A 21,487-nucleotide genomic window follows, 5' to 3' on the forward strand; every position below is an offset into this window, starting at 1 on the left:
GGAGTTCAAGACCAGCCTGAGCAATATAGTGAGAACTGATCTCAACAAAACAAAAAACAACAACAACAACAACAAAAATTCCGACAGGCTGGACGCAGTGGCTCAAGCCTGTAATCCCAGCACTTTGGGAGGCCGAGACGGGTGGATCATGAGGTCAGGAGATTGAGACCATCCTGGCTAACACGGTGAAACCCCGTCTCTACTAAAAAAAACTACAAAAAACTAGCCAGGCGAGGTGGCGGCGCCTGTAGTCCCAGCTACCCGGGAGGCTGAGGCAGGAGAATGGCGTGAACCCAGGAGGCGGAGCTTGCAGTAAGCTGAGATCTGGCCACAGCACTCCAGCCTGGGTGACAGAGCGAGACTCTGTCTCAAAAAAAAAAAAAACCCTACAAAAATTAGCTGGGTGTGGTGGTGCATGCCTACAGTCCCAGCTACTTGGGAAGATGAGGCGGGAGGACCACTTGAGCCAGGAATGTCGAGGCTGCAGTGAGCCATGATCATGCCACTGCACTCCAGCCTGGGTGACAGAACAAGACCTTATCTATGAAAAGCCAAAAGAGGAGAGTAGGACAATTAGCAATTTACTAGAGAGATGAACTAGCATCACATAAGATGACTGAGATCACTGCAACTGCAACAGGTCACTAGGAAATGATTACAGTAGTATAGTATGTACTACAGTTCATTTTATTTCGTTATTATTTAATACTGAATCTTCACATTTCTCTTGACTGAGAATAGTACCATGTATGGTCTGTCTGTGTAAGTTCTGATAAATTTTAACTTTTTGTAATAGATTTCTGCATATATTTTATGGTAGTAAATGATAAAACAGACTAGTATCTACATGTATTTTATGCATTTATGATATACCTAAATTTTTGTTCTTTTTTTCAATATTTCTAGGGTACTCAGTTCGTCTCTGAGTTTCTTCAAACTGTCACAAGCCTCCAAAAAATTTTCCAATACATTCATTGAAAAAATATTGACAGATGGACAAGTGCTATTAAAAAGAAAAATTCCATTTATACGTGGACCTGTGCAGTTCAAACTCATGTTGTTCACCTGTGAGCTGTACCTAAAACCATCACATTGGCTTATAATGTAAAGAGCAATAAGTATTAGAATTTGCTCTTCCTACCTTGATTACCCCCCAACACATAAGTACCCATTTCCACTTCAAGACAAAAGGAAAGCAAACTTTCTTTGCCATCTTGGGTAGCTAGCAATGTGCACACAACTTTTTTTTTTTTTTTTTTGAGATGGAGTTTTGCCCTTGTGGCCCTCAGTGCAATGCTGCGATCTCAGTTCCCTGCAAATTCCGCCTCCTCGGTTCAAGAGATTCTCCTACCTCAGCTTCCCGAGTAGCTGGGATTACAGGCATGCACCACCACAACCCGCCAATTTTTGTATTTTTAGTAGAGACGGGGTTTCACCATGTTGACCAGGCTGGTCTCGAACTCCTGACCTTAGATGATTTGCCCTCCTCAGCCTCCCAGTGCTGGGATTACAGGCATGAGCCACAGCACCTGGCCCTGCACACAGATTTCTAAGCAACTAGAGGAAACGACTTCCAAATAGTCTTAATTGTTTAGAGAGATTCAAGTCTTGATTCATGTTGTGGACATTTTAGTTGTTCTATGAATCATAAATGAACAAAACCATGTCTACATAAAAAAAAATCACACATTTAGTTGCTAGAGAACCCTAAAAGATATGTTCATAATAAAATAAACAGGATCTCATAAAGCACTAAGGAAAGCTAGCATCAAACATACTAATACTTTCTCTCCTTCCTTCATCCTCTTTCACAGCTGTCTCCTTCTTCTGATGGTCCTGAGCAATCTGACTGGAATTCTCTTTGTCACTTGATGGAGAATCACAAGCACCATCCGATTTCTTCTCAGTGGCCTCTTCATCCACTTTCTCCAAAGGATGAATCTTCACAATCTTCACCTTGAGCATTTTCTCCTTCCCAACCTATAAAAGAGACAGTAGAGAAAATCAGAGATAATCAATAAGAATCAGAAACCTGAAGATATTTAGAATATATCATCCAATATACATGCTCCTCAACTAAAAAAAAGTGATTGAAACAGTAAAGTACCCAAGTACAATGAACTGTTTCCAACTTTACTTCTCAGACTTCTAGGTTGAAATATGACACCCTAAAACAATGAAATGATCACAATCTAGGTTCATGGTTCATGATTCATGTACTATGCCAATATACAAGGCCAAAGGGCAATCACGGTACCAGCCTAAAATATGTGAATACAGTTCAATAATTTACATTTTATGTACTTATTTATTTTTTATTTATTTATTTTTGAGACACAGTCTCTCTCTGTCACCCAGGGTGGAGTGCAGTGGTGCCATCTCAGCTCACTGCAACCTCCGCTTCCTGGGTTCAAGCCATTCTCCTGCCTCAGTCTCCCGAGTAGGCGGGGCTACAGGCAGGCACCACCATGCCAGGCTAGTTTTTGTATTTTTAGTAGAGACACGGTTTTGCCACGTTGGCCAGGCTGATCTCGAACTCCTGACCTCAAGTGATCTGCCCGTCTCAGCCTCCCAAAGGACTGGGATTACAGGCGTGAGACACTGTGCCTGGCCTACATTAAAAAAAAAAGAAAGAAAGAAAGAAAACAACTATATATGGATATCCAATTATTCCAGAACCATTTGTTGAAGTAACACCTTTCTCCACTTAATTACCTTTCCACCTCTGTCAAAAATCAATTGTGTAGGGCCAGGATTACAGGCATGAGCCACCATGCCCGTCCAGTCCAGGCCCAGGAATTTGAGGCTAGCCTGGGCAACACAGGGAGACCCCATCTTTACAAAATAAAATAAAATTAGCCAAGCATGATGGCGTGGGCCCATAGTCTTAACTACTGAGGAGACTGAGGCAGGAAGATAGCTTGAGCCCAGTTTTTTTGGGCTGCAGTAAGCTATGACAGTGCCACCACACTCCTGCCTGGGTGACAGGGTGAGACCCTATCTTGGGGGATTGGGGGATGCAAACCTTTGTCCTCTTGACAAAATGACTCCTTTTTTCATTAAAAAATGACTTGCTAAAAAAAAAAAAAAAATGACTTGCTAGTTCTTTATCCCTGGTTACATTCTTTAATCTGAAATCTATCCTCTGATACTTACATAGCCCCTTCAGATTTCTTTTCACTTATGTTAACATGGTATTTATTTTTCCATTCTTTCACTTTTATTCTATGTGTATCTCTCTTATACACACAAAGCAATACCATTTGGTGTTGCTTTTTCTGCCCAAAATGAGAATTTCTACTGTTTTGTTATTGTTTTAAAGAAACGAGATTTTTGTTATGTTGCCGAGACTGTCCTTGAACTTCTGGGCTCAAGCAATTCTCTCGTCTCAGCCTCCTAAGTAACTGGGACTATAGGCACACACCACACCTGGTCAGTGTCTACCTTTTAACTGAAATGTTTAGACTACTTATGTTTAATATTATAGATATATTTAAGGTTTATTTGCTTTTCTATTCAGCCTCAACAAAACTAAAAACTGCTCTTCGAAAAATACTGTTAAGTAAACAAAAACACTGGCCAGGCATGGTGGCTCACGACTGTAGTCCCAGCACTTTGGGAGGCCAAGGTGGGCGGACTGCTTGAGCCCAGGAGTTCAAGACTAGCCTGGGTAACATGGTGAAACCTCGTCTCTACAAAAGATACAAAAAATTTTTCCAGGCGAGGTGGTGCATGGCCAGTGATCCCCGCTACTAGGGAGGCTGAGGTAAGAGGGTCACTTGAGCCTAGGACGTCGAAGATGAAGTCAGTTATGACTGTGCACCACACTCAAGCTTGAGCAACACAGTGAGACCTTATCTCACAAAATAAAAATAAAAACAAAAAATACAAAGTTTTTCCAATGCTCATTAAGAGTTCAAACCAGGCCGAGCCCGGTGGCTCAAGCCTGTAATCCCAGCACTTTGGGAGGCCGAGACGGGCGGATCACGAGGTCAGGAGATCGAGACCATCCTGGCTAACACTGTGAAACCGCGTCTCTACTAAAAAAATACAAAAAACTAGCCGAGCGAGGTGGCGGGCGCCTGTAGTCCCAGCTACTCGGGAGGCTGAGCAAGGAGACGGGCGTGAACCCGGGAGGCGGAGCTTGCAGTGAGCTGAGATCCGGCCACTGCACTCCAGCCTGGGCGACACAGCGAGGCTCCGTCTCAAAAATAAAATAAAATAAAATAAAAAAAGAGTTCAAACCAGGCCGGGCACAGTGGCTCATGCCTGTAATCCTAGCACTTTGGGAGGCCGAGGTGGGTGGGTCACCTGAAGTCAGGAGTTTGAGACCAGTCTGGCCAACATGGTGAAACTCTGTCTCTACTAAAAATACAAAAATTAGCCGGGCATGGTGGCAGGCGCCTGTAATCCCAGCTATTCAGGAGGCTGAGGCAGGAGAATCACTTGAACCAGGGAGGCGGAGGTTGCAGTGAGCTATCACACCACTGCACTCCAGCCTGGGCAACAAGAGCAAAACTCTGCCTCAAAAACAAAAACAAAACAAAGTTCAAACCAGTTTTGCAAAGTAAGCCTTATGATAAATCAAAAACCAAAAACAACAGAGTTCAAACCATGACCTAATCTTTGAGGACCTATACAAGATCTAGCCCTTGGCTACCTGATACTACCATTGCCACCATCCTCCCTCCTTACATAGTCTAGCCACGTTGATTTTTCTCTGTTCGTCTAGTACAATGGTTTTCCCAGTACAATACAGGGTAATTCTGTCATCCCTCTTCTCCTTTCCCCAAGACATATGGCAATGTCTGATTTTCACAACTCGGGTGCTACCGGCATCTAGAGGGTAGAGGCCAGGTATGCTGCTAAATAAATACCCTACAATGCACAGGACAGCACCCACTAGAATCATCTGTCCTAAAGTCTGTAATGCTAACATTGAGAAACCCCGTTCCTGACCATCAAGTTCCCTTTTGCCTAAGGGCCTTCACACACCCTGTTCTCTCTCCCTGAAATACTCAATGCCCCCTTCTCCCATGGATATATCCTACTCAACCTATAGGTTTCACTTTAAATGTTGCCTCCTCAGAGGAGGAGGACAACACCAATTCTGATTCCCCTGATTATAAACTTCAATAAATACCCTGTGCTTTTCTTTCATAAGTCTCATCACCAATTTTTTTTTTTTTTTTTTTGAGACATAGTCTCGCTCTGTCGCCCAGGCTGGAGGGCAGTGGTGCGATCTTGGCGTACTACAACCTCCACCTCCTGGGTTCAAGCGATTCTCCTGCCTCAGCCTCCCAAGTAGCTGGGACTACAGGCACGTGCCACCATGCCTGGCTAATTTTTGTATGTTCAGTAGAGACGGCGTTTCACTACGTTGGCCAGGCTGGTCTCGAACTCCTGACCTCGTGATCTGTCTGCCTCGGCCTCCCAAAGTGCTTGGATTACAGGCATGAGTCACCACACCTGGCCTCATCACCAATGCTAAACACCCCAAAACAACTGTTGATTTTGGTCACCACTGTTTTTCCAGCACTCAAAATATGCTCTCTACATAGCAGGTCATCAATAAATACCTCTATATGGCGCTTGAGACAATGTTTGTGGCACCCTTCCAATGTCCATCATATCTACTTTTTATTTTTTATCACACTTAAGAGTGCAAAACGTTTTTATAAATAATGAACACCTGTGTACCCACCATACAGGTTAAAGTACTTAACATTAATAATGGCCAGGCCCAGCCGGGCGCGGTGGCTCAGGCCTGTAATCCCAGCACTTTGGGAGACCGAGACGGGTGGATGACAAGGTCAGGGGATCGAGACCATCCTGGCGAACACGGTGAAACCCCGTCTCTACTAAAAATACAAAAAACTAGCCGGGCGAGGTGGCGGGCACCTGTAGTCCCAGCTGCTCGGGAGGCTGAGGCAGGAGAATGGTGTGAAACCGGGAGGCGGAGATTGCAGTGAGCTGAGATCCGGCCACTGCACTCCAGCCTGGGCGACAGAGCGAGACTCCGTCTCAAAAAAAAAAATAAATAAATAAATAGATAGATAGATAGATAGATAGATAGATAAATAAATAAATAAATAAATAATGGCCAGGCCCAGTGGCTCACACCTGTAATCCCAACACTTTGGGAGGCCAAAGCAGGAGGATCGCTTGAGCTCAAGAGTTCGAGATCAGTCTTGGCAAGTTGGCGAAACCCTGTCTCTACAAAAAATACAAAAATTAGCCAGTGCCTTTGGACTGTAGGATGAGGGGGAAAAAAAATAGAATTAGCCAGACACTGTAGCTACAGTACCAGCTACTTGGGAGACTGAGGTGGGAGGATGGCTTGAGCCTGCGAAGTGGAAGTTGCAGTGAGCCAAGGTTGCGCTTCTGCACTCCAACCTAGGTGACAGAGCCAGACCCTGTCTCAAAAAAGAAAAGAATATTAACAGTACCTCAGAATCTCCCAGTAAGCCTACGCTCAGGTAGAAACAAGCCTCTCCTCTCCTCCTGACAGTGGTAACAAACATTCTGAGTTAGTTTGGCCTGCTTTGATGAGACTTCTATAAATGTAACCATACTGTATTCTTCTGTGACTTCTTTCAAGTTCACATTTTTTCTGCTATAGAGTATTCTGTGGCTTAACAATTTGTTTATCCACTCAACTACTGATGGCTACTTGAGTTATCTCCTCATCGGACTACTACGAACAATTCTATTAATATACTTACACAAATCTCCTGCGGCAAAATTGAGGATAAATACTCAAGAAAAAATCCTTAGTCAAAGGGTATAATATATAATATCCAATTGTTTTCAGCAATGCCAAGTGCTTACCAAAATAGATGTGCTATTTACACTATGAGCAATTCCACATTCCTGTCAAAACTTGGCAGTGAGTTTTTTTTCTTTATTAATCTGATGTGTATACATTATCTCACTATGTTTTCAATTAGATTTCCTGCATTATTGATGAGTTTAAACATATTTTCATGTTTATGGACATACATAGCTCCTTAGTATCTCTTCCCTTTCCTCAAACTTTTTTTTTTTTTGAGACAGGGTCTTGCTATGTTGCCCAGGCTGCAGTACAGTGGTGTAATCATAGTTCACTATAGCCTTGAACTCCTGGGTTCAAGCAATCCTCCTGCCTCAGTCTTCTAAGTAGCTGGGACTACAGACATGCACTACCACACACAGTCAATTTTTATTTTTTGTAGAAACGGGGTCCCCCTATGTTGCCCAGGCTGGTCTCAAACTCCTAGCTTCAAACCATCCTTCTCCCTCAGCCTCCCAAAGTACTGGGATTACAGGCAGGAGCCACTGGGTTCAGCCCATCTTCCCTCAAACATTTCTTCTTTCACCTTGCAGATGTGTACAAAATATTTTCGTTTTGCCACGTCAAATCCATTTCCATCCTTCTCTACCTGGCTCTATGCTTAAATAGGCTGACCTTTACAGCCTCCACCAAAACTCCCATTGCCCGCTAGATTCTGGTGAGTTCAGTTCATAGGGAGCATCAGCAGAAAACCAAGACATGGAAGTAAAGCATTGTTGGGGTGTTTTATTCCCAAATGCCTCCCTAGGAGGTTGGTTACAGTTACAGTTTTCTCTCACTACCAAAGTATTCTTCAACAACAGCAGCTATTCTTTTCTAGTTCCTGTACCCACTCCCTCCGTCTGCTTCCTTGGGGTTTAGAAATGATAAAGTCTTCCCCAACTGCTGATAGGTATGAGGTACTTAATCCTTCCTTGTTAAGTTTTCCTTAACCCTGATCAGACTGCTGTGTGCTGTCAACAGCCCCTTTATTAAGCTCAATTCAATTACATTTGAGTATACCATCTATTTCCTGCCGGGACACTGACTGATATAAAATATGTGATTAGAACCCACAATGGTCAGCCACAGTGATTCATGCCTGTAATCTCAGTATTTTGCGAGGCCAAGGTGGGAGGATCACGTAAGTCCAGGAGTCTGAGACCAGCCTGGCCAACATGGTGAGGCCCTGTTTCTCTATAAAAAATAAAAAACTGGCCAGGTACGGTGGCTCACGCCTGTAATCCCAGCACTTTGGGAGGCAGAGGCAGGTGGATCATGAGGTCAGGAGATCGAGACATCCTGCTCGCTAACACGGTGAAACCCTGTCACTACTAAAAATACAAAAAATTAGCTGGGTGCGGTGGCAGGGACCTGTAGTCCCAGTTACTTGGGAGGCTGAGGCACCAGAAAGGCGTGAACCCGGGAGGTGGAGCTTGCAGTGAGCTGAGATGGTGCCACTGTACTCCAGCCTGGGAGACAGCTAGACTCAATCTCAAAAAAAAAAAAAAAGCCTTAGCTAGGCATGGTTGTAAGTGCCTACAGTCCCAGCTACTCGGGAGGCTAAGGTGGGAGGATTGCTTGAGCCCGGGAGGCTGAGGCTGCAGTGAGCTACGACCACACCACTGCATTCCAGCCTGGAAGACAGAGCAAGACCCTGTCTCAATAAAAAACAAATAAACAAAAACCCTACTAGTACTGCCAGACATGACAAATAAAAAAGAACTAGCTAGGGGATAGAAAGGAGTCAGAGAAGTAAATTACTGAAGCAAAGAAAGAACAAGAACTTTGAAACCATAGAGACAGGTGTGAATCTTGGCCCCATCATGTACTGGTTATTGTAGCATAAACTGCTGCTGAGCTAGCTACCAAGTTATTCCCTCCCTTTTCTCTCTTGCCAGCCTATCTCTTTTGAGACTTAAATACAAAGGAAGATACTCTCTCAGCCCCCGCTGCAGCTCTGGGTGGTTATATAAGCCAAGGTCTAGCCAATAACATGTAAAGATAAAGGGTGGAGCTTTCTATTTTATGCTTCAAGAAAGACTTTTCCAGATACACTTCTGGAAAGATTTTCTTAGACTGCTTTGATAAGTATTCCCTCACTCTGAACACAGTCACATTTTATCACAACCAAGGGACAACAAAGCTAAGGACCAGAACTCAACACACTGAGAAGAAGAGAACAGAAAGACAGAGAAAGTCTAGGTCCTTGGTAATAGTATTCAGCCTCTATGCCAAACTTGGAACTATCTAAGACTTACTACGTGAGATAATCACGTCCTCCTTGTTTAAGCCAGTACTACTAAAAGTGTTATACCTCATGTGACAGCATCACTACCACCCTGCAGATTGTTAGAACTGAAAAATGTTAGGTCTATCCTAGACCTTCTGAACCCTCAAGGAATGGGCCGAAGAACAGTTCAAGCAGTTCTCCCACCTCAGCCTCCCGAGTAGCTGGGATTACAGGCATGCACTGCCACACCCAGCTAATTTTCGTATTTTTTGGAGACATAGGGTATCGCCATGCTGGCCAGGCTGGTCTCAAACTCCTGACCTCAGGTGATCTGCCCACCTTGGTCTCCCAATGTGCTAGGACTACAGGCCTGAGCCACCATGCCCAGCCAAGGATGCATTTTCAGTAGCTAAGTATTACACCAAAGTCTGAGAAATACGGGCCACTACTACAATTTCACTACATAACGGCTGAGTGCACTCATAACTGATACATATCAACCTCGACATGCCATTTAAATGTATAAGGCTGCCTACCACCTCAAGATTTCTGTGCAAATTCTGCAAGACATTATGTAAAGCAATTAGCCCAGTGTCAAGTACATACAGATAGATATTTAACAACTGTTTAGTTGTTTCTCCTGAATCTTACTTTCAGCTGTTAAAAGATACACAGGGATTGCTTTGGTGTTAGGTATCGCTTTTGTAATAGTTACCCTTTAGTTATTTTGGCTGGATAATTAAAAAATAAATTTAAGGCCGGGCGTGGTGGCTCATGCCTGTAATCCTAGCACTTTGGGAGGCCGAGACGGGCGGATCACAAGGTCTGGAGATGGAGACCATCCTGGCTAACACAGTGAAACCCCATCTCTACTAAAAATACAAAAAAATTAGCCAGGTGTGATGGTGGGCACCTGTAGTCCCAGCTACTCGGGAGGCTGAAGCAGGAGAATGGCATGAACCTGGGAGGCGGAGCTTGCAATGGGCCGAGACCGTGCCACTGCACACCAGCCTGGGCAACAGAGCAAGACTTCGTCTCAAAAAAAAAAGTAGAGAAAGTCCAACTCTCATTACAGCAAGGACTTGGATTATACGTCTGAGGTCGGGCGCGGCGGCTCACGCCTGTAATCCCAACTCTGGGAGGCCGAGGCCTGAGGTCGGGAGTTCAAGACCAGCCTGACCAACATGGAGAGATGCCGTCTCTACTAAAAATGAAAAATTAGCAGGGCATGGTGGCGGGCGCCTGTAATCCCAGCTACTCGGGAGGCTGAGGCAGGAGAATCACTTGAAACAGGGAGGCAAAGGTTACAATGAGCCGAGACCACGCCACTGCACTCCAGCATGGGCAACAAGAACAAAACTCCATCTCAGGAAAAAAAAAAAGAAATCTTAAAGTCTTTTAAACATAGTAAGAATTATGTGCTCACTTTGCCAGCACATATAATGAAATTGGAATAATATGGAGAAGACTAGCATGGCCACTGCATGGGCCGGGCACAGTGGCTCAAGCCTATGATCCCAGCACTTTGGGAGGCCAAGGTAAGAGGACAGATTAGGAGATAGAGACCAGTCGGGGCATCATGGTGAAATCCCGTCTCTACAAAATATACAAAAATTAGTCGGGCATGGTGGCACACACCTGTGGTCCCGGCTATGTGGAGGGTGACATGAGAGGATCGCCTGAGCCTGGGAGGTGGAGGCTGCAATGAGCCAAGATCGCGAAACTGCACTATTCCAGCAAGTCCAGTAAGACTCTATCTCCGAAAAATAAAAAAAAGAAAAATCAAAACCAAAAAGGCAAAAAAACAGAATTATCAAAAAAGGATGAAAAAGACAAAGCAAGGATAGACTAGTACAACAAAGTGTTGCAATTATTACAATACTAAAACATTCTTGGTGATGAATGTGGTTCTAAACTTTGGTTCAAGGCCAAGAATGATGATGGCACATGCCTGCAGTCCCAGCTACTCAGAAGGCTAAGGTGGGCGGATGGCATAAGCCAAGGAGTCCAAGGCTATATACAGCGAGCTATGACTGCACCACTGCACTCTAAACTGTGTGACAGAACGAAACCCTGTCTCTAAACAAACAAATAAAAATAAAATGTATTCCTTATAATACTTGATAGGAGGCCAAGGTGGACGGATCATCTGAAGTCAGGAGTTCGAGACCAGCCTGGCCAACATGGTGAAACCCTGTCTCTACCAAAAACATAAAAAAATTAGACGGGCGTGGTGGTGCACAGCTGTAGTCCCAGCTACTCAGAAGGTTTAGGTGGGAGAATCACTTGAACATGGGAGAATGAGGTTGCAGTGAGCCAAGATTGCGCACTGCACTCTAGCCTTGGAGACAGAGTGAGACTCCATCTCAAAAAAACAAAAACAAAAAAACACACAAGTATTAACATCAAGTATTAATACTTGATATTAAATATAATACTACACGTAACAGTTTTACACACGTAGAAATGTGTTCTGTAACCTAGGCCAACAGCTCTAATTCTGATGGTAAGTCCAATCAGAAATGAACAGGCACTCACCTCGAAGTCACACTCTTCTCCCACAGCATATTTGGTCATGATCTCCAACCAAGCAGAATCTACCAACTTCTCTAAAGAGGCTGTGTTATGGTGAACCATTTCCAGAACAAGCTTCTCATACCAGGCAGGAAACTCCTCCTTCAAGCTAAATAAATGTAATTAGTTATTATGAAAACACAAAAACTTACCCAGAGATTTAATTCAAGTCAATTCAAACATTTCTTTCTTTCTTTTCCAAACATTTCTCATTCTGTCACCAAGGCTGGAGTGCAGTGGCACAATCGTAGCTCACTAGCCTCCACCTCCTGCGCTCAGTCCTTCTAACCTCAACCTCTCAGGTAGCTGGGACCACAGGCATGCACCACTGCACCTAACCTCTTTTAAGACTTAACTTTTGGCCAGGTGTGGTGGCTCACACCTGTAATACCAGCACTATGGGAGGCCAAGGCAGGCAGATCACCTGAGATCATGAGTTCAAGGCCAGCCTGGCCAACATGGCAAAACGCTGTCTCTACTCAAAATACAAGAATTAGCCAGGCGTGGTGGCATATGTCTGTAATCCCACCTACTTGGGAGGCTAAGGCAGGAGAATCACTTGAACATGGGAGGCGAAGGCTGCAGTGAGCCAAGATCAGGCCACTGGACTCCAGCCTAGGCAACAGAGCAAGACTCCATCTCAAAATAAAAAAAAAAAAGACAACATTTTACAAGTTTTAGGTTCACAGCAAAACAACACTGCTTTAGCGAATACACACAAGGCACTGGGGAATACAAAGATTAAAAAAACCATGCAGTTTGCTGGACATGATGGGTTCTAGCACTTTGGAAGGCAGAGGTGGGAGGACTGTTTGAGCCCAGGAGTTTGAGACCAGCCTGGGCAACAGAGTGAGACCCTGCCTCTATAAAAAACTAAAATAATTAGCTGGGTGAGGTGGCATGCACCTACAGTCCCAGTTACATTAAGAGGCTGAGTGAGGCAAGAGGATGGCTTGATCCCACAAGCTATGATCATGCCACTGCACTCCAGCCTGGGAAGAGTGAAACTGTGCCTCTAAAAAAAAAAAGGAAACCAGGAAGCATTAACACATTGGAAACATGACTTGGAACACCAGAGCTGTTGCAAAAGGACAGCAATGATTTAATGCTTTTCACTTATTAAATTAGCAAAAAAAAAAAAATTTTAATTATCATACCCAGCTGGGCATAGTGGCTCACACCTGTAATCCCAGCACTTTGGGAGGCTGAGGTGAGCAGGTCACTTGAGGTCAGGAGTTCGAGATCAGCCTGGCTAACATGGCGAAACCCCATCTCTACTAAAAATAGAAAAATTAGCCAGGCGTGGTGGTGAGCGTCTGTACATCCAGCTACTCGGGAGGCTGAGGCACGAGAATCGCTTGAACCCAGGAGGTAGAGGTTGCAGTGGGTTGAAATCGTCCCCTGCACTCCAGTCTGGGCAACAGAGCGAAACTCCATCCCAAAAATAAAAATAAGAATAAGGCCGGGCGCGGTGGCTCACTCCTGCAATCCCAGCACTTTGGAAGGCAGAAGCAGGCGGATCACGAGGTCAGGAGATAGAGACCACCCTGGCTAACATGGTGAAACCCTGTCTCTACTAAAAATACAAAAAAAAAAAAATTAGCCAGGCGTGGTGGCAGGTGCCTGTAGTGCCAGCTACTCAGGAGGTTGAGGCAGGAGAATGGCGTGAACCCAGGAGGCGGACGGAGCCTGCAGATGAGTCGAGATCGCACCACTGAACTCCAGGCTGGGCGACAGAGGGAGACTCTGTCTCAATAAATAAATAACACCGGGGCGGTGGCTCAGGACTGTAATCTCATCACTTTGGGAGGCCAAGGCAGACGGATCACAAGGTCAGGAGATTGAGACTATCCTGGCTAACATGGTGAAACCCTGTCTCTACTAAAAATACAAAAAATTAGCCGGGCGTGGTGGTGGGCACCTGTAGTCCCAGCTACTCGGGAGGCTGAGGCAGGGGAATCACTTGAACCCAGGAGGCAGAGCTTGCAGTGAGCCAAGATCATGCCACTGCACTCCAGCCTGGATGAAAGCGATACTCCGTCTCAAAAAAAAGAAAAGAAAAAAAGAAACCACGTTATCAGAGTACTTGCAAGGTGAAAGCATGGAGCAGGAACACTCAAAGGCCTGGTAAATACCTAAACAAGTGCACATATAACTAAATAAATATTCCACATTGCTACTGGCAAATGCCACTACGCAAAGGAACCCAGAAACCCATACAGTATACCAATGTAATACAGTCCAATTTGTGCCCCATAAACTTAAATACACATACTGCTTTAGGATTAATATTCCCTCTTTTCCTAACAATGTGAAGATGGTGGCAAAGGGCAATACTTCTTTTTTTTTTTTTTTTTTGAGACAGAGTCTTGCTCTGTCGCCCAGGCTGGAGTGCAGTGGCCGGATCTCAGCTCACTGCAAGCTCCGCCTCCCGGGTTCCCGCCATTCTCCTGCCTCAGCCTCCCGAGTAGCTGGGACCACAGGCGCCCGCCACCTCGCCCGGCTAGTTTTTTTTTGTATTTTTTAGTAGAGACGGGGTTTCACCGTGTTAGCCAGGATGGTCTCGATCTCCTGACCTCGTGATTCGCCCGTCTCGGCCTCCCAAAGTGCTGGGATTAGGGCAATACTTCTATTACTTACAGCTCAGCAACTTCCTGTTCTTCCTCCCAGGCTTCCTTGTGTGTTAGCTGACTGCTTCCAGTACTCTTGCACGTCCAAATGCGCTCACTGTACCTTTCCAAGCGGGCTTCGTACTCTCTGCAGGCAGCAGTTCAGGAAAACAATATGCAAGCAACAGAGATAACTAACCCATAACCATAAGATACTTATATATAGAAAAAATCTATAGTATCCTTTTTAAAATGTGTAGCATGAGAGCATAAAAATGGAATTGGGGTCTTTAAGCTGAATCAGGGCCCAAAGCAAAATGACTAAGACTGAAGTATGATGAGAATGGATTGTCACGGGCTGGGCGCCTGCATGGGATTTACAGACTGGGATGATCACGCCTCTAATCTCAGCATTTTGAGAGGCCAAGGCGAGACAATCACTTGAGACCAGGAGTTCGAGACCAGCTGGGGAGACCTCGTCTCCACAAAAAATAAAAATAATAAATAATAAAAACGGTTGCTCATGTTTTACAAAAAAAACTAGTATTTTAGTACAAATGTAATTTCCTCAATTCACCAAAGTTTCATTACACAAGACTTAAGATGTACTAAAAACTCGTAAGAAAAAGTAAAGGTAAATTAAAATACAAGTCAAAAAATAACAATAGAAGGTAAGTAAAATTTTTAGAAAACTCAGATAGTCAGCAAGTTTAAGAGTCAGTCCACTGCCGGGCGCAGTGGCTCACATCTGTAATCCCAGAACTTTGGGAGTCCAAGGCAGGCAGATCACCTGAGATCAGAAGTTCGAGACCAGCCTGACCAACATGGAGAAACCCCGTCTCCACTAAAAATAAAATAAAAAAAAAAAAATTAGCCGGGCTTGGTGGCACATACCTGTAATCCCAGCTACTCGGGAGGCTGAGGCAGGAGAATCGCTTGAACCCGGGAGGCGGAGGTTGCAGTGAGCCGAGATGGTGCCACTGCACTCCAGCCTGGGCAACAAGAGCAAAACTCCATCTCCAAAAAAAAAAAAAAGAAAATCAGTACGTTGCACTTCTATTTAAAAAAACAAGTAATCGGTCTACAGTAAAATGAGATGACTAAGGCCACAGTCTCACAGGCAGTTTGGAATAACCTTGAGCATATGTTAAATGATCCATTTACCCACAGCCCTCCAGTCCACCTTGGAAACATGTTACTTCTTAGGGTTTACAAGCTTGTCCAATCTACGGCCCAGGACGGCTTTCAGTACAGCCCAACACAAGTTCGTAAAGTTTCTTACAACATTATGAGTTTTTGGCCGGGTGCGGTAGCTCACACCTTAAATCCTAGCACTTTGGGAGGCTGAGGTGGGCAGATCACAAGGTGAGGAGATAGAGACCATCCTGGCTAACACAGTGAAACCCCGTCTCTACTAAAAATAAAAATTAAAAAATTAGCTGGGTGTGGTGGCAGGCACCTGTAGTCCCAGCTACTCAGGAGGCTGAGGCAGGAGAATGGCCTGAACCTGGGAGGCGGAGCTTGCAGTGAGCTGAAATCACGCCACTGCACTCCAGCCTGGGCAACAGAGCGAGACTCCATCTTGGGGGGAAAAAATTATGAGATTTTTGTGATTTTTTTTTTTTTAACTGATCAACTATTGTTAGTGTTAGTGTATTTTACGTGTGGCCCGAGACAATTCTTATTTCAACGTGGTCAAAAGATTGGATACCCCTGGTATAAAAAATAAATTTCATAAAATACTTAGAAGTATTCCAAAAAGTACTTTTGATATAATATTTATCTAGTCTCTATGATGTCTCCAATAATATTTAGATTCAGAAGATCATTTACTAGCCATTTAGACGGTCTTCGTGAGGGAGATGAGGGAAAGAAAACATAAAGTTGGTAGAGTAAATACGGCAACTTTCCACACAAAACCAACTGGAATTCACCATCAGCCAGCCACTTTCAAATTCAAACGGCAAGTAACTAATTTACTTTTATGCACAGCAACAGATGCTATGTAAGAAAATCAACTGACATAAGTTAGCAAACAATACCTGTATATTCCAAAAGACACGTTTTATAGTGGTTGAAATAAAAGTATTTAAACAGCTTCCTCTACAATACTACCTAACAACTAAACAAATATTCTAATTTTTGTTTTTAGAGACAAGGCTGGCCGGGATCTCCTGAGCTCAAGAGATCCTCCAGCCTTAGCCTCCTGAATAGCTGGGATTACAGACTCACACTGCAACACCCAGTTCATTGTTATCTATTTATGTATTTATTTTTGACACAGGGTCTCACTCTGTCTCCCAAGCTGAAGTGCAGTGGCGGAACCATGGCTCACTGCAGCCTTGACTTCCTGGGGTCAAGCAATTCCGGGCCTCAGCCTCCTGAGTAGCTAGGACTACAGGTGCACACCACCATGCCCAGCTACGTTTTCTATCTCTTGCAGAGTCAGGGTCTCACCACATTGCCCAGGTTGGTCTTGAACTCCTGGGCTCAAAAAGTCCTCCTGCCTCAATCTCCCAAAGTGCTGGGATTACAGGTGTGACCACACCCAGTCGCATGTTTAATAAATACAGATGCTTGGTTTTCCAAGGTTATGATCAACAAAAACGCAAACAAGAACAAACCCACAGGTAATCCAAAATAGTAACATTATCCAATAGTATAAGTACCTTTGCTCATTGCGGATATTTCCCCAGATCTGCTAAAATTGAGTAATAAATCCATTTTCCTTAGCAGGGGTGGTGCTAATATCTAAGTGATTAAACAAAATATATAGCATATTTGAGTAAAAACCTGAGTCAGGCTTCCATACACCCCTATGTAAATCCAATCACTGAAAAATTTTCAAACCTATACCTAGAAAAGAGCAACAGAATGGCTTCCATAGGACATTATCCCAAGATGGATTTGTCTTATTTTTGTCTGCTGCACTAGGGGAGTGGAAGGGATGGGTAGTAAAACAAGGACAGAGAAGGAATCAGCAAGTGGACGTATTTAAGCTTTCAAAAAGCTTGATAAAATTCTAACACATTATTTAGCCACACTTAAGAAGCTCCAGCAGGCAGAGTGGCTCACGCATGCAATCCCAGCACTTGGGAGGACAAAGTTGGGGAATCCCTTGAGTCCAGGGGTTCAAAACCAGCCTGAACATAGCAAGACTATCTTTACAAAAAACTATTAAAAGGGAAAAAAAAAACTCACCGTGTCATCAGTGAGAATGTAAGAGAAACACATTAACAAGTATGTCTTAAAGAGAGAACAGGCCGGGCGCGGTGGCTCAAGCCTGTAATCCCAGCACTTTGGGAGGCCAAGATGGGCAGATCACAAGGTCAGGAGATCGAGACTATACTGGCTAACACGGTGAAACCCCGTCTCTACTAAAAAATACAAAAAAAAACTAGTCAGGCAAGGTGGCGGGCGCCTGTAGCCCCAGCTACTCGGGAGGCTGAGGCAGGAGAATGGTGTGAACCCGGGAGGCGGAGCTTGCAGTGAGCTGAGATCCGGCCACTGCACTCCAGCGCGGGTGACAGAGCGAGACTCCGTCTCAAAAAAAAAAAAGAGAGAGAGAACAGTAAGTTTTTATTATTACAGGTTAAGGATCCCTTATCCAAAATCCTTAGAAACAGGAGTATTTTGGATTTCGAATTTCTTTCAGATTTTGAAGTATTTGCATTATACTTAACTAGTTCAGTATCCCAAATACAAAAATCCAAAATGCTCCAATGAACACTTCCTTTGAGGATCATGTTGGGACTCAAAAACTTTCAGATTTTAGGGCGGGCACGGTGGCTCACGCCTGTAATTCCAGCACTCTGGGAGGCCGAGGCGGACAGATCACGAGGTCAGGAGATCGAGACCATCCTGACTAATACAGTGAAACCCCACCTCTACTAAAAATACAAAAAATCAGCCGGGCATGGTGGCAGGTGCCTGTAGTCCCAGCTACTGGGGAGGCTGAGGCAGGAGAATGGCATGAACCCAGGAGGCAGAGCCTGCAGTGAGCCCAGTGAGCCCAGATCACACCACTGTACTCCAGCCTAGGCGACAGGGCGAGACTCCGTCTCAAAAAAAAAAAAAACTTTCAGATTTTGGAGCATTTCTGATTTATGGATTTGGGATGCTCAACCTAGAGTTGTTACTTTAAAAAGTAGGGGCCAAAAAAACAAAACAAATTAGGGGCAGGCCAGACACAGTGGCTCACGCCTATAATCCTGGCACTTTGGGAGGCCATGGCGGGAGGATCCCCTGAGGTCAGGAGGTCTAGACCATCCTGGCCAACCTGGTGAAATCCCATCTCTATTAAAAATACAAAAAATTGGCCGGGCGCGGTGGCTCAAGCCTGTAATCCCAGCACTTTGGGAGGCCGAGGCGGGCGGATCACGAGGTCAGGAGATCGAGACCATCCTGGCTAACACGGTGAAACCCCGTCTCTACTAAAAAATACAAAAAACTAGCCGGGCGAGGTGGCGGGCGCCTGTAGTCCCAGCTACTCGGAGGCTGAGGCAGGAGAATGGCGGTAAACCCGGGAGGCGGAGCTTGCAGTGAGCTGAGATCCGGCCACTGCACTCCAGCCCGGGCGACAGAGCGAGACTCCGTCTCAAAAAAAAAAAAAAAAAAAAAATACAAAAAATTAGCCAGGCGTGGTGGCGTACGCCTGTAATCCCAGCTACTCGGGCGACTGACACAGGAGAACTGCTTGAACCTGGGAGACGGAGGTTGCATGGGCTGAGATCACACCATTGCACTGCAGCGTGGGCAACAAGAATGAAACTCAGTCTCAGGAAAAAAAAAAAAAAAAGGAGTGGCCGGGCATGGTGGCAGTTTATGAGGCCCAGGCAGGAGCATCGCTCAAGCCCAGGAGTTTGAGAGCAGCCTGGGCAACACAGCAAAACCCCATCCCTACCAAAAAAAAAAAAAGTTAGCTAAATGCAGTAACACAGGCCTGCAGTTCCAGCTACTCAGGGATCTGAGGTGGGAGGATCACTTGAGCCCAGGAAGTGGAGGTTGCAGTGAGCAGAGATGGTGCCACTGCACTCCAGCCTGAGCAACAGAGGGAGACTGTCTAAAAAAAGATTAGGCCGGGCATGGTGGATCATGCCTGTAATCCCAGCACTTTGGGAGGCTGAAGTGGGTGGATCACGAGGTCAGGAGTTCAAGACCAGTCTGGCCAAGATGGTGAAACCCTGTCTCTAAGAAAAATACAAAAGCTAGCCAGGTACGGTGGCGGGCACCTGTAATCCCAGCTACTTGGGAGGCTGAGGCAAGAGAACTGCCTGAATGAGGAAGGTGGAAGTTGCAGTGAGCCAAGATCACATCAATGTACTCCAGCCCAGATGACAGAGTGAGAATCTGTCTCAAAAAAAAAAAAACCTTCAAACTCACACAATCACGAACTCATCACACCTTCTCTGCCAAGAATATACAGTCCTCTATTATTCCTGTAAATTCTAATCATACTTTAGATCTCAAAAATAACTTTTCCCAGAAAACATTCCTTGAACCTTCAAATATGATAGATTGTATTAGTTTCTTTCCATAAGAGGATTTTTACATCTCCACCCACTGCCGTGTGGCATGTCTACAAAGTCCCTGAAGAGGAATGTACCTCCCCTCTCCATTAACATCAAGCTTGACCATGTGACTTGTTTCAACCAACACATGTGAGCAGATGTAATATATGTCACTTCCAGGACGAGGCTTAAAGTCATGTCTTCTAGCTTTTTCTCTATGCCACTAGAAAGGCATGTCACACACAGGGTTTGCCCCTCCAGCCTTCTTTTTTTTTTTTTTTGAGGTAGGGTCTTGCTCTGTCACCCAAGCTGGAGTGCAATGGCACCATCTCGCTTCACTGCAACCTTTGCTTCCTGGACTCAAGTGATCCTCCCACCTCAGCCACCCAAGTAATTGGGACCACAGGCAACCGTCACCATGTCTAGCTAATTTTTCTATTTTTTGTAGAGACGGGGTTTCACTCACTGTTGTCCAGGCTGATCTCAAATTCCTGGGCTCAAGCAATTCACCTGCCTCAGACTCCCAAAGTGCTGGAATTACTGGCATGAGCCACCATACCAGGTGTCAGCCTTGGTCTTAAAATGAGAAAAATGTGGCAGGGTGCGGTGGCTCACACCTGTAATCCTAGCACTTTGGGAGGCAGAGGTCGGCAGATCACTTGGGGCCAGGAGTTCGAGACCAGCCTGACCAACAAGGTGAAACCCCATCTCTACTTAAAATACACAAAAAAGTAGCCAGGTGTGGTGGCACGTGCCTGTAGTCCCAGCTACTTGGGGGGCTTAGGCAGGAGAATCACTTGAACCCAGGAGGCGGAGGTTGTCTTGAGCCGAGACCGCACCACCGTACTCCAGCCTGGGATACAGAGCGAGACTCCACTCAAAAACAAAGAGAAAAATGTGGTTTTCCTTTTTATTATTTATTTATGTTTTTGGAGATGGTGGTCTCACTACATTGCCTTGGCTGGTCTCAAGCTTCTGGGTTTAAGGAATTCTCCAGCTTTGACCTCCTGAGTAGCTGGGACTACAGGCACACACCACCACATCCAGCTGTTTTTAATTTTTTCCCACCATTTTTTTCTTTCTTTAATATGAGAGTACTACAAATTTATTTATTTATTTTTTTTGAGACAGAGTCTTGCTCTGTCGCCCAGGCTGGGGTGCAGTGGCCAGATCTCAGCTCAATGCAAGCTCCGCCTCCCGGGTTTACACCATTCTGCTGCCTCAGCCTCCCCAAGTAGCTGGGACTACAGGCGCCCGCCACCTCGCTCGGCTAGTTTTTTGTATTTTTTAGTAGACGGGGTTTCACCGTGTTAGCCAGGATGGTCTCGATCTCCTGACCTCGTGATTCGCCCATCTCGGCCTCCCAAAGTGCTGGGATTATAGGCTTGAGCCACTGCACCCAGCAGAGAGTACTACAAAATTTTAAATTACATATGGCTTATATTTTTGTTGGCCAGCATTGAAACCCAAGCTATACATTTCAGAAAATGTCCTCTGACAGTATTAACTCAAAATTAATTGACTAGTCAAATTAATTACAAAAATCTGGGGCCGGGCACGGTGGCTCACGTCTGTAAACCCAGCACTTCGGGAGGCCCAAGCGGGTGGATCACTGAGGTCAGGAATTCGAGACCAGCCCAGCCAACATGGTGAAACCCTGATTCTACTAAAAATACAAAAATCAGCCAGGCATGGTGGCAGGCACCTGTTATCCTAGCTACTTGGGAGGCTGAGGTAGGAGAATCGCTTG

The 21,487-nt window shown here is 45.1% G+C and overlaps 1 protein-coding gene across 3 annotated transcripts in view; it reads right to left on the bottom strand.

Annotated features, from left to right (window-relative positions):
- BAZ1B (bromodomain adjacent to zinc finger domain 1B) overlaps positions 1 to 21,487 on the bottom strand; it is an 86,530-nt gene that overhangs the window by 59,862 nt on the left and 5,181 nt on the right. For 2 of the 3 annotated variants that reach the window (XM_033192758.1, XM_033192757.1), the window contains exons 2-4: positions 14,259 to 14,375; positions 11,583 to 11,727; positions 1,779 to 1,980 (exon numbers count right to left, since the gene is read on the bottom strand). In XM_033192758.1, coding sequence (XP_033048649.1) covers positions 1,779 to 1,980; positions 11,583 to 11,727; positions 14,259 to 14,375 — 464 coding nt within the window. The remainder of the gene's footprint in view (positions 1 to 1,778; positions 1,981 to 11,582; positions 11,728 to 14,258; positions 14,376 to 21,487) is intronic. The other variant, XM_033192759.1, reaches the window with a different exon arrangement.

The sequence above is a fragment of the Trachypithecus francoisi genome, unplaced genomic scaffold, assembly GCF_009764315.1.
Source record: "Trachypithecus francoisi isolate TF-2019V2 unplaced genomic scaffold, Tfra_2.0 Lachesis_group4, whole genome shotgun sequence".
In the NCBI taxonomy this organism is placed as follows: domain Eukaryota; kingdom Metazoa; phylum Chordata; class Mammalia; order Primates; family Cercopithecidae; genus Trachypithecus; species Trachypithecus francoisi.